The 12,428-nt window shown below is 43.3% G+C and overlaps 1 protein-coding gene across 1 annotated transcript in view; it reads left to right on the forward strand.

Annotated features, from left to right (window-relative positions):
- vps4a (vacuolar protein sorting 4 homolog A) overlaps positions 1–12,428 on the forward strand; it is an 87,855-nt gene that overhangs the window by 20,657 nt on the left and 54,770 nt on the right. Inside the window, exon 6 of the mRNA XM_085913535.1 lies at positions 5,344–5,500. Coding sequence (XP_085769661.1) covers positions 5,344–5,500 — 157 coding nt within the window. The remainder of the gene's footprint in view (positions 1–5,343; positions 5,501–12,428) is intronic.

Raw genomic sequence — 12,428 nt, forward strand, 5'->3', positions numbered from 1 at the left:
GACTTACTGCCGGAAATGCGGACCAAACTCTGGCATCGGTGATATTGGGACCAAACCACCCTTATCAGTTGGCCTGGCACCCTGTACCCCCGAAACACCCTCCACAGAACCTCCCGAGAGACACGGTCGAACGCCTTTTCTAAGTCCACAAGACACATGTGAACTGGTTGGGTGAAGTCCCATGCACCCTCGAGGATCCTGCCGAGGGTGTAGAGCTGGTCCACTGTTCCCACGGCCAGGACGAAAGCCACACTGCTCCTCCTGAATCTGAGGTTCGACCTCCCAACGGACCCACCCCTGAATAGACCTTAACAGAGAGGCTGAGGAGTGTGATTCCCCTGTAATTGGAACACACCCTCCGGTCCCCCTTCTTAAAGAGCACCACCACCCCAGTCTTCCAATCCAGAGGCACCGTCCCCGATGTCCACGCAATGTTGTAGAGCCGTGTCAGCCATGACAGCCCCACAACATCCAGAGCCCTTAAGAACTCCGGGTAGATCTCATCCACCCCCAGGGCGCTGCCACCGAGGAGTTTTTTTAACTACCTCAGTTACTTCGACCCCAGAGATTGGAGAGTCTGCCTCAGAGTTTTCAGGCCCTGCTTCCACAATGGAAGGCATGTCGGTGGAATTGGGGAGGCCTTAGAAGTATTCTTCCCACCAACTCACGACATCCCGAGTCGGGGTCAGCAGCACACCATCTCTACTGTAAACAGCTAAACGGGTTTTTGCGTCAGCAACCGCTGAAGCCGCGTTCCGCTTGGCCATCCGGTACCTGTCAGCTGCCTCCGGAGTCCCGCAGGCCAAAACGGTCCGATAGGACTCCTTCAGCTTGACGGCATCACTTACCGCCGCTCAATGTCCTCCGCCTCCTCCGGGACGTGGGAAAAGCCCTGCCGAAGGTGGGAGTTGAAGCTCTTCCTGACAGGGGACTCTGCCAGACGTTCCCAGCAGACTCTCACAGAGCGTTTGGGTCTGCCAGGTCGGACCGGCATCTTGCCCCACCTTTGGAGCCAACCCAGGTGGTGATCAGTTGACAGCTCCCCCCCTCTCTTCACCTGAGTGTCCAAAACATGCGGCCGCAAATCGGATGACACGACTACAAAGTCGATCTGTGGCCTAGGGTGTCCTGGTGCCAAGTGCACACATGGACACCCTTATGCTTGAACATGGTGTTCATTATAGAAAATCCCTGTCGAGCACAGTTCAATAATACAACACCGCTCGGGTTCAGATCGGGTGGGTGGGGGGCGTTCCTCCCAATCACGCCCTTCCAGGTCTCACTGTCATTGCCCACGTGAGCATTGAAGTCACCCCGCAGAACGATGGAGTCCTCAGAAGGAGCGCTCTCCAGCACTTACTCCAGGGACTCCAAGAAGGGTGGGTACTATGAGCTGCCGTTTGGTGCGTAGACACAAACAACAGTCAGAACCCATCCTCCCACCCGAAAGCGGGGAGAGGCTACCCTCTCGTTCACCGGGGTGAACCCCAATGTGCAAGCGCCCAGCCAGGGGGCATTAAATATGCCCACACCTGCTCGACGCCTCTCACCGTGGGCAACTCCAGAGTGGAAGAGAGTCCGGCCCCTCTCGAGAGGGCTTGTACCAGAGACCAAACTGTGTGGAGGCAAGTTCGACTATGTCTAGTCGGAACTTAAATGCCTCACATACGAGCTTGGGCTCCTTTCCAGCCAGAGAGGTGACATTCCATGTCCCAAGAGCCAGATTCTGCAGCCGGGGATCGGACCGCTAAGGTCCCTACCTTTGGCCGCCGCCCAGATCACTTTGCACCTGACCCTTTTGGCCCCTCCTACAGGTGGTGAGCCCGTGGGAAGGGAGACCATATATTTTACTCGTCATAAGGGGTCTTCAAAGCCGTTCTTTGTCTGGCCCCTCACCTACGACCCTTTTGCCAAGGGTGACACTACCAGGGGCATAAAGCCCCAGACAACATGGCTCCTAGGATCATAGGGGCACGCAAACCCCTCCACCACAATAAGGTGATGACTCACGAAGGTGTGTTCTGACTTTTACTCGCTTAAAATTCAGTTTTATGTTTGCACCATTTTTGTGCTCATTTTATAGACAATTCCACAATTTTACCCCACAGACAGTTACCGTATTTTTCGGACTATAAGGCGCACCATTAATGCATCATGTCAGATTTTTAATCCAAATCAAATCATTCTCCATTTTATCGTTTTTATTTCAACTTCAGATGCAACAAATTACTTTATAATCACAAAATAATGATCCATAGTCTTTTTGATTCTTGATTCACAGTATTCAGCGCGCCACTTATGATTGATTTCATGACACAATGCTTCAGGCCAATTTAAATTTAGGAATTTGGTCCATATATGAGGCGCACTGGACTATAAGGCGCACTGTCGGCTTTTGAGAAAATTTGGGATTTTTAGGTGCGCCTTATAATCCGGGAATGCGGTATACACATACGTGTACCTCGATAAGTTGACCTCGATTATGAAGACCCACACTTTTTCAAGACTCAAGTTTGGAAAAAAAGTACTTTTTGAACACATTTAATTTTGTATACAGAAAATAATGCCATCTGAAACAAGTGATTATAACAATATATTCAAGAGAAAAAGCATGTTATTTTGCCTCATTCAAATCATGCAAAAACTGTCTATCACATCTTAATATCTGAACATTTAAATATGTAAACTAAAGTGCAATCACATTTGTAAATGAATGGCTTCTGGTGTTTTAAATGTATATTTACCAATCTACTGTGATAACACAACAAAATTGCAATAACTGCATTAACCATCAAAGTGAAGTCTAACTATAGTCTTGAAACGAATCTGAATAAGGAAAAACATTGCAATAAAATAATAACCCTAACGGCTACTCGTACGATGCGAGGCAAACTTAAAGGAGCACGCCGTAGCTGTGAATCAAACGGCGCGCACACCAAGCAAACCGCGATCAGACAAACGGCACAACAGTGGACAGTAGTAATAATGAAATGTATATACTCACTTTGTGTCAAAAACGCACACGACCACAGCAACATACTCAGTTGATTATGAGCGCGCCGGAGCTGTCAATCAAACGGCGCGCACACGAAGCAAACCGCGATCAGACAAACCGCACAACAGTGGACAGTAGTAACAATTAAATGTATCTACTCTCACTTTGTGTCAAAGACGCACACGATCACAGCAACATACTCAGTCGATACCAGCAACCTTTAACTTACCGCTGCGCACAAGTGAAAATGGGTATAATGTCTAGACCCCAAATAGAAGACAATCCCCACTTTTTCAGTCTTATTTCAATGCAAAAAAACATCGTCTTATATTCGGGCCAAAACCTTACTCTTCATAGTTGTTCTGACTTTTACTCGCTTAAAATTCAGTTCCCCTCTCAGATTATACATTCTAAGATGTCATAGGTAGTCGTCTACTGTATCCAGTTATTCTTACAGTAGGGATAATTAAAACAAGAAATCTCATTTGATTGACGTTGATTTGATATTCTGTCGCAAAGTCCTAGCTTATGTTCAAACTGACTATCACATTGGCTTTCAAAAAATAAAAAATAAATACTTGTTCTGTTTTATGAAGACTTCATTGGTGAGACTTTAGGCAGGTGAACACGTTGTGTAGGAAATATAATGTTCAGAAAAGCTTCCACCACTGTGTGTGTCCATCTTTGCATTCACTTTTTGTCCATCCGGAAATATTGCGACTAGTGAGGACAGGTACAGCACAACTAGTAAAGTGTACACTCGCAATTAGCTCATAAAGGATGCTGATAGAAAAACAGCCAACCAATCAGCGATATTCAGCACAGCCCACTCCCTCAACGCAGGTAGGGACAAGTACCTCAAACCAAGTGGCCTGGAAGTATTGGGGTAAACCCTGCTGTAACCCTCCAGAACAGGAGCCCTTTTTGTGTGCGTGAGCAAACTGGCACTCCGGTTTCCTCCCACATCCCAAAAACATGCTTGATAGGCCGATTGAGGTGTGAGTGCGAGTGCGGATGGTTGTTCGTCTCTGTGTGCCCTGCGGCTGGCAACCAGTTCAGGGTGTCCCTTGCCTGCTGCCTGATGACAACTGGGATAGGCTCCGGCACGTCCGCGACCCCTGTGGGGACAAAGCGGTTCAGAAAATGGATGGATGAAGGCTGAAAGCCCATTGTGTCTCTGTAGTTTTTTCAAGCGTTACTGTTGGGTCTAATATCATCAGACATTAAATCACATGCTGGAACGAACAGGAGAAGACAACCAGGATGAGTTTACTCGCGAGGAGAACGATAGAGAAAGGAAGCTCAGTTACAATCTCCACCAGTTCTGAGTTCCTCCTCCACGTGCTCCTCTTTTTAATGTTTTGGTTGCCCTGGTTACAGAGGCGTTGCTACACTAAAGGGAAAGGAGATAGTGGTTGTAGCAACGCTGATTAGCTAAGGAATGTAGTGTAGTGTGACCTAGCACTTGTCGGCCCTCGACCCCCGCATTGGGACTGCAGAGTCTGCTCTCTTCCCTCAACCAGTTGTCCTCTCCATGGGTGGCCGACTCCTCCTCGACTGTGATCAGATAACTTGAAGCACGTTGAATGCCGCTTACCTGTGGAACAATGCAACTTAACCCTTGCTAAGTTTATCATCTTAGTAAACTAACACAACACATAATAATAATAATATCTAGTCCTACTTAAACATTTCAACACATATTAAGTAATTGTAAGGTAACTGGTATACAGTTCCTTAAACGAACATTGAGTAAATATGGGATAACTTATATGTGACTACTCCAAACTGTATATAACATTTAACAAAGAAAAACAGTTCCGATCAACTACAATCTATGAATCAAGGCTACAGTTAACTAAAAGGAAGTCCCTTTAAACTAAACAAAGAACATTTCGCCTATGCAAAGGAGGTCTGCTCATTGTTAGTGAAGGCCTCTTACAAAACAAACACAAAAGTAACATAAGGACAGGAAGGAAACATAAGGCTGACGGGGATCAAAAGACATTCCTTGAACCAAATAGAAAGCATTTAGTTTAAAGGAGAGTCGTAAACTCATAAAGATAAGGTCTCCTGGTCTGGCAGGCCAAGGCTTCCCCCGAGATTATTCCAACAGTTACCGTCATTTTGTCCAGGCCTATGTCAAAATTTGTTTTGAGTTGTAAATAATTAAGTTGAACAACAATTAAAATGTGATATATGATTTTCATAAATTTTCATTAAATTATTCATATTTACTTATTTTAGAGGTTATTTTTGTGAACATGGTGACCCCCCCTCCCCTCCAATAACATCTTCAGCTTAGTACCAACAATAATGTGTACATTCACATTTGTGTACATTCGCAGGTAAACGGACGCCATGGAGGGGCATCCTGCTGTTTGGTCCACCAGGAACAGGGAAGTCATACCTGGCCAAGGCTGTTGCCACTGAGGCCAACAACTCCACCTTCTTCTCAGTCTCCTCTTCAGACCTTATGTCAAAGTGGCTGGGAGAAAGTGAAAAGTAGGTTTATTTTTTTGCCGGGGTGGTCTGACTGACCATCAATCCATTTTCTGAATTTATTGGTTTGGTGGTTAAATTTGTTAGTTAGTGCAAAGTTAATTCCGGGCATCCAACAAGTGATTAAATCCCCTGAGATGGCCGAAGATTATTTATTAATTAATTCATTCATTTGACCAGGATCAATGCACATTAATGAACATCAGTATAAAAACAAATGTAAATATGACAGATTACAGGAACAAAGCTAGTTTTCATCTGTAGTCCCCAGGCAGGCCAGTACGTAAGAAATAAAATATAACATTCATATTGTTAGGGATGTTCTGACTCTAACTTATTTTGCAAGAACCACACGGGAGACAGTATGCCCTTTGAACACTTGCAAGTGGAGAATTTGTTCGTTACTGTAGATACAGCAATGTCCGAACAAAGTCTGCCGTTGCATTCATGCAAGACAGTATTTATTGAGAGAAGAAGGGTGGGGGTGAGAGTGGCCAAGGTGGGGTGACAATTTACATGTGTGGTGGCCAAGGTGGGGGTGACAATTTACATGTGTGGTGGTCACCTCAGCAAATGGTTAACCACTTCAGAGGGTCCCGGTTAAAACAAAGTTCATCATTCTAGTCTACATCCCAACATAATCATACGATCAAGATAGTTCATAAACCCTAACACATATGAATATGCTCATATATATGAATACATAAGAAAGAAAATATAACATGCAAAATGCAAAACACAAGGGAAATGTAAGGAGTTTAGTGGTCGCAAGACTGGTTTTTTTTTTTCAGCCATAGTTTTGAGGTGAGTTCTAATGCTGATCAGTGTAGAGCTCTCCCGGATATGCAGAGGAAGACTGTTCCAGATGCTAGCGGGTTAAACCATGATGTATGTTGGGAATTACTTCGGATGTTGAGTCAAATATTTGATAAAATTCACACCGTATGTTGAAAAATTCGTATGTTTAAGCAATCATATGTAGAGGTTCGATTGTATTGATCCTTGCAGCTCATCAAAAGAGACATCCAAGACTGAGGAGTTTAATCTGTCAATTTGTACACGTAGTTTACTTGAGGATGAGGATGATTTAAGAAAAAATGAAACAATTAACAATGATCAACATCTCTGAAGAACATTCCTTCAATCTAATTAAGGTTCCCAGGACTTCATCAAACCATTGCTCCTCGCTTCTCCCTGACCCTCACCCAACTACCAGTTCTACTGGTAATACGTCACCTTGTACCAGATCTTTTAACTTTCGGAAAATACTGCCTACAGCGGGGCAAATTTATTTAGACGGCCACCAATTATGCAAGTTCTCCCGCTTGAAAGATGAGAGATGCCTGTAATTTTCATCATAAGTACACTTCAACTATGAGAGACCAAATGAAAAAAAATCCAGAAAATAACATTGTCTGATTTTTAAAGTATTTATCAGACGGGCCTGGACACGCAGGGGCACACGTCTGGCACTCCAGGATTTGAGTACCTGGCGACGTAGTGTGTTACTGTTAGTAGTCTTTGTTACTTTGGTCCCAGCTCTCTGCAGGTCATTCACTAGGCGTCCTCGTGTGGTTCTGGGATTCTTGTTCACCGTTCTTGTTTGACCCTACGGGGTGAGATCTTCCGTAGAGCCCCTGATCGAGGCCATTATTGATCAAATACTTATTTTCCACCATAATTTGCAAGTACCGTAATTTTTGGACTATAAGTCGCTCTGGAGTAGAAGTCGCACCAGCCATAAAATGCACAATAAAGTGAAAAAAAACATATATAAGTCGCTCCGGAGTATAAGTCGCACTTTTAGGGCGAATGTATTTGTCAAAATCCAACACCGAAAACAGACATGAACCACCAACAACAGGCTAAACGATACGGTATGCTAACGTAACATATACACAAACGAGGAGCTGAGAACGGGCCTGATGTAACATTCAGAGTTATTCAAGTAAGTATTACATGAATAACACGTTTATCAAACCATCTGTGTCACTCCAATTCATTAAATCCATCGATGTGCTTTATGTAAACAATACTGCATACGCGTATGCGCCGCATATGCTGACGTCGGACTATTTGTTTATTTGTTTGCATTTCTAATTATACCACAGATCCATAAAACGATATATAAAGTATAATTCAAATAAATGTCATATTACAACAACATTATCAAACCAATTGTGTCACTCCATATCATTAAATCCATCGATCATTTATTAGGTAAACAATGCAGCAGTACGCTCGCCCTCGGATTCGTCGTGATTTGCATTTCTAATTATTCCACATACCCATATAACGATATATAAAGTATATTTTAAATAACTATCATATAGTAACAATATTATCAAACCATCTGTGTCGCTCCAATTCATTAAATCTATCGATCGTGCTTTATGTAAACAATGCTGCGTATGTGCCGCATATGCTGACGGCGGACCTGTTGCAAATTGTATTTCTAATTATACCATAGACCCATATAACGGTATATATAGTATATTTTAAATGACTATCATATTACAACAACATTATCAAACCATCTGTGTCACTCCAAATCATTAAATCCATCGATCAAATTCCTCGTTCTTCATGTGAACAACGGCGCGCGTGCGCTTCAGCGATCTAGTATATAACTATATTGTAGCGTTAACAAAGTACCAGGAAACACTTGGGTTTATATAACAACAATATTATCAAACCATCTGTGTCACTCCAATTCATTAAATCCATCGATCGTGCTTTATGTAAACAATGCTGCGTATGTGCCGCATATGCTGACGTCGGACCCGTTGCAAATTGCATTTCTAATTATACCGCAGACCCATATAACGGTATATATGGTATATTTTAAATAACTATCATATTACAACAATATTACCAAACCATCTGTGTCGCTCCGGAGCGACTTAATATGTGTGTGTATGTGTGTGTGTGTGGGTGTGTGTATATATATATATATATATATATATATATATATAACATTATCAAACCATCTGTGTCATTCCAAATCATTAAATCCATCGATCAAATTCCTCGTTCTTCATGTCAACAACGGCGCGCGTGGGCTGCAGTTTTCTTGTTTATGACTATGTTGTAGTATTAACAAAGTACCAAAAAAGACGTGGGTTTGGTAGACGGCTCTTTATTTAACAAAACATGAGTTCAACGAGCCAACAACTACTGAACTTCCAGCCACGGAGGTGGAAGAGAGCTCCATAAATAGGACCGGGTGTGCGTAAAAGCCATGTCCGAGCCCCATCCACCGTCCTCGGACAGCCACCCGGCCGAGCGCCGGCCCCCGACTTCCATCCACGGAGGTGAAAGAAAGCTCCGTAGAGTATGACCGTGCGTGCGTAAAAGCCATGTCCGAGCCCCATCCACCGTCCTCGGACAACCACCCGGCGAGCGCCGGCCCCCGACTTTCATCCGCGAAAGTGAATGAGAGCTCCCGTCGAGAAGGACCGGGCATGCGTAAAAGCCATAATAGTTTTTCAAACCTTCTGTGTCACTCCAAATCATTAAATCCTTCAAACTCTTTGCCCTCCGTGTCACTTACAAACAAAGCCCTTAATACTGCGTTAGTACGTGGGGCCCTTCGTCATCTTCGTCATCCCGTGATCAAATCCTTTGTCTATATGTAAACAACCCCCGCGCGGCACGGTGGACGTCACTTGCAGTTCAAATGACGAAATCCCTTGCTACATCACGGTTCGTTTTTCGCGGTTTCACTACATCGCAAATTTTTGGATTTTGAAAATCTTTGAAAAAAATCACATATAAGTCGCTCCTGAGTATAAGTCGCCCCCCCACCCAAACTGTGACAAAAACCGCGACTTATAGTCCAAAAATTACGGTAAGTTCTTTAAAAATCAGACAATGTGATTTTCTGCTGGGTTTTTTTTTTTATTTTGTCTCTCATAATTTTTTTATTCATTATTAATTAGTTTATGATGAAAATTACAGCCATCTCTCATCTTGTAAGTGGGAGAACTTGCACAACTGGTGGCTGACTAAATACTTTTTTGCCCCACTGTACCTAAGCGCAGAAAGCAACTTGTGAATTAAAAGTGAGCGGTGGTCCTGAACTTGATGGGGTTGAAAATCATTTTCTCAAGCTATCCGCCAATGTCATAATGAACCCTCTTGCTGATTTATTTAACCTGTCATTGGTCACCAGTGAATTAGCACTTGTATGGAAATATGCACTTATTACTCCTGTCCATAAAAGTGATGACCAGTTCGACTGCAATAAGCTATTGGTTCTTGGGGACTTCAATGCCAGAGTAGGGACAGTCCATCAGACCTGGGAAGGAATCATTGGGTAGCATGGCATTGGCAAGTGCACGAGCAAGTCATGCGCTGCACATGACCTCATCACCAACATCATATTCTGGCTACCCACCCGTAACAAGACATCATGGATGCACCCTTGCTCTAAGCATTGGCATCCCATCGATTACGCCATCACCAAGAAGAGGGATGGCTTGACAGGAGGTCAGAGTGACCAAGGCTATGTGTGGTGCTGACTGCTGGACTGATCACCGGCTCATCATATCCAAGCTGGTGGATATGAGCTGGATTTATAGGTTAATAGAAGAACCTTAAAGTCGCATCTTAAATGGACCGGGAGCCAGTGTAAGTTGGCTAATATTGGGGAAATGTGTTCAAATTTTCTATGTCCATGAGAGCAGCCTTGCAGCAGCATTTTGTACTAACTGTAGACTTTTGATGATGGACTTGGGAAGACCAGAGAATAATACATTACAGTACACCAGACGCGACGTGATAAAAGGCATGTATCATATTTTCTGCATCACCGGTCGAGAGGATTGGGCGAATCTTAGCAATATTACGAAGGTGAAAAAACGCAATTTTGGTTATATTTGTAATGTGCTTTTGAAAGGAGAGCGTTTGGTAAAATATTACCGAGATTAGTTACAGTATCACTCTGAGTGATAGTACGGTTATCTATCGTTATAGTGGTTTCCTTAAATAAATGTTGATAATGAGCTGGACCAATTATCAACATCTCAGTTTTATCTGGGTTAAGACGGAGGAAGTTGAGAGACATCCATTGCTTGATCTTCGCGAGGCACGCCTCAAGATTACAACAGTCCTGCAGATCTGTCATTGATAACGGCATATATAATTGGGTCATCCTCGTAACATTGAAAACTAATGTCATATTTACTTATTATGTCCCCAAGCGGAATCATATAAATATTAAATAGAATTGGTCCTTGTACCGATCCCTGTGGGACACCACACGTAACCTGATAGAGCTCAGAGGACGAATTGCCACGGACCACTCGGTGCGTCCTGTCTGATAGATATGAGTGAAACCAGCCTAGTGCTGATCCTGAAATACCAACGCAACCTTGAAGACACTCTAATAAAATATCGAAGTCTACAGTGTCGAAGGCAGCACTAAGATCGAGTAGTAACAATACCGATGAAGTGTTTTAATCCATAGCTATGAGGAGATCACTAGTCACTTTAGCAAGTGCTGTCTCAGTGGAATGATTAGCTCTAAAACCAGACTGAAAATATTCAATAGTTGTACTAAATTCATTTTGTTTCCCTTGTCAATCACTTTTTTGGGTTCTTTTGTCACAAACAATATAATTTTAGGTTATATTACCTGACATGTTTCGGCATGTACTTCCGCCTTCATCGGAGTGTCACTGCTGTAGTTGTGACGCGTCTTTATCAGCTGATGGATGAAGGAAGGCGTGACTCACCTGTCAGATTGGACAGATGAGTCACGCCCTCTGCTGTCCCTTCACCTCTCCAAAATGCTGCTCCAGGTGGTAGAGAGCAAAACAACAAGCAGAACAGGAACACTACAAGTCAGCCATCACCGACCACTGTAAAAGAGAAAACCACATCATGGACTGGGAAAAGGCCAGAGTCATCCGCACCAAAGAAAATAAACATCAGCGTTGGATCAGGGAGGCCATTGAGATCCGAAAACGAGGCCCGTGGACCATCAACAGGGACGAGGGAGTCTACATACTCTCTACCAAAAAAAGTGATTGAAAAGATTCAAATCTATTATTCGCGACCATGTAATCAATAAGCTGCTTCGCTACTACTTTTTCAAGAAGTTTTGCTATGAATGGGAGATTTTCAAACTGGCCTATGATTACTGAGACAGTCCGGGTCAAGATTTGGTCGCTTAAGTAACGGTTTAATGATAGCAGTTTTAAAGGCTGTTGGCACTATCCCAGAGGAGACAGACAGATTAATTATATTTTAGACGAACGGTCCTAAGATTTGAATTAATTCTTGAGATAGTTTGGCTGGATGCGGGTCGAGTAAATATGTTGTTTGTTTAGCCGCACTAACTAATTGTGTAAGCCTTTCAAGGGACACGCTTTTAAAATTTGAGAGGGTTATTGCATGATCGTCAGCGCTGGTAATTGGCGGTCTCGACTGAGCGATCGGAATGTTCATCTTGATCTCATCCCTAATTGATTCAATCTTTCGAGCGAAGAATTTCATGAACTTGTCAGCAGAGTGAAAGGAGCTATCGGGGGTCGGCTGGCGTAGTGTTAACTTTGCCACTGTATCAAATAGGTATTTAGGATTGTTTTTATTGAATTTAATGACTTGCGAAAAATAACGTTTTTGGTAAGATAAGCGCATCTTTATATTTCAGGAGGCTGTCGTGCCATGCCTGATGGAAAACCTCAAGTTTGGTTAAACGCCATTTGCGTTCATTCTTTCTACATAATTGCTTAAGTGTAGAGAACTCACGTTGTGAGTAAAATGGCCGGCAGTTCATGAAAAGTGTTTCTAGGAGAGGGCTGCAAGACTGTTTCATCACCGTGACATCAATACACCAATGTACTTTAATGTAGAAACATAGACCACCTCACTTTGATTTTCCGGCGAGCTCCGCGCTGCGGTCTGCCCGTAGTAGCCAAAACCC

The sequence above is a fragment of the Syngnathus leptorhynchus genome, chromosome 6 (genome assembly GCF_054491065.1).
Source record: "Syngnathus leptorhynchus isolate UIUO chromosome 6, UIUO_Slep, whole genome shotgun sequence".
Lineage (NCBI taxonomy): Eukaryota > Metazoa > Chordata > Actinopteri > Syngnathiformes > Syngnathidae > Syngnathus > Syngnathus leptorhynchus.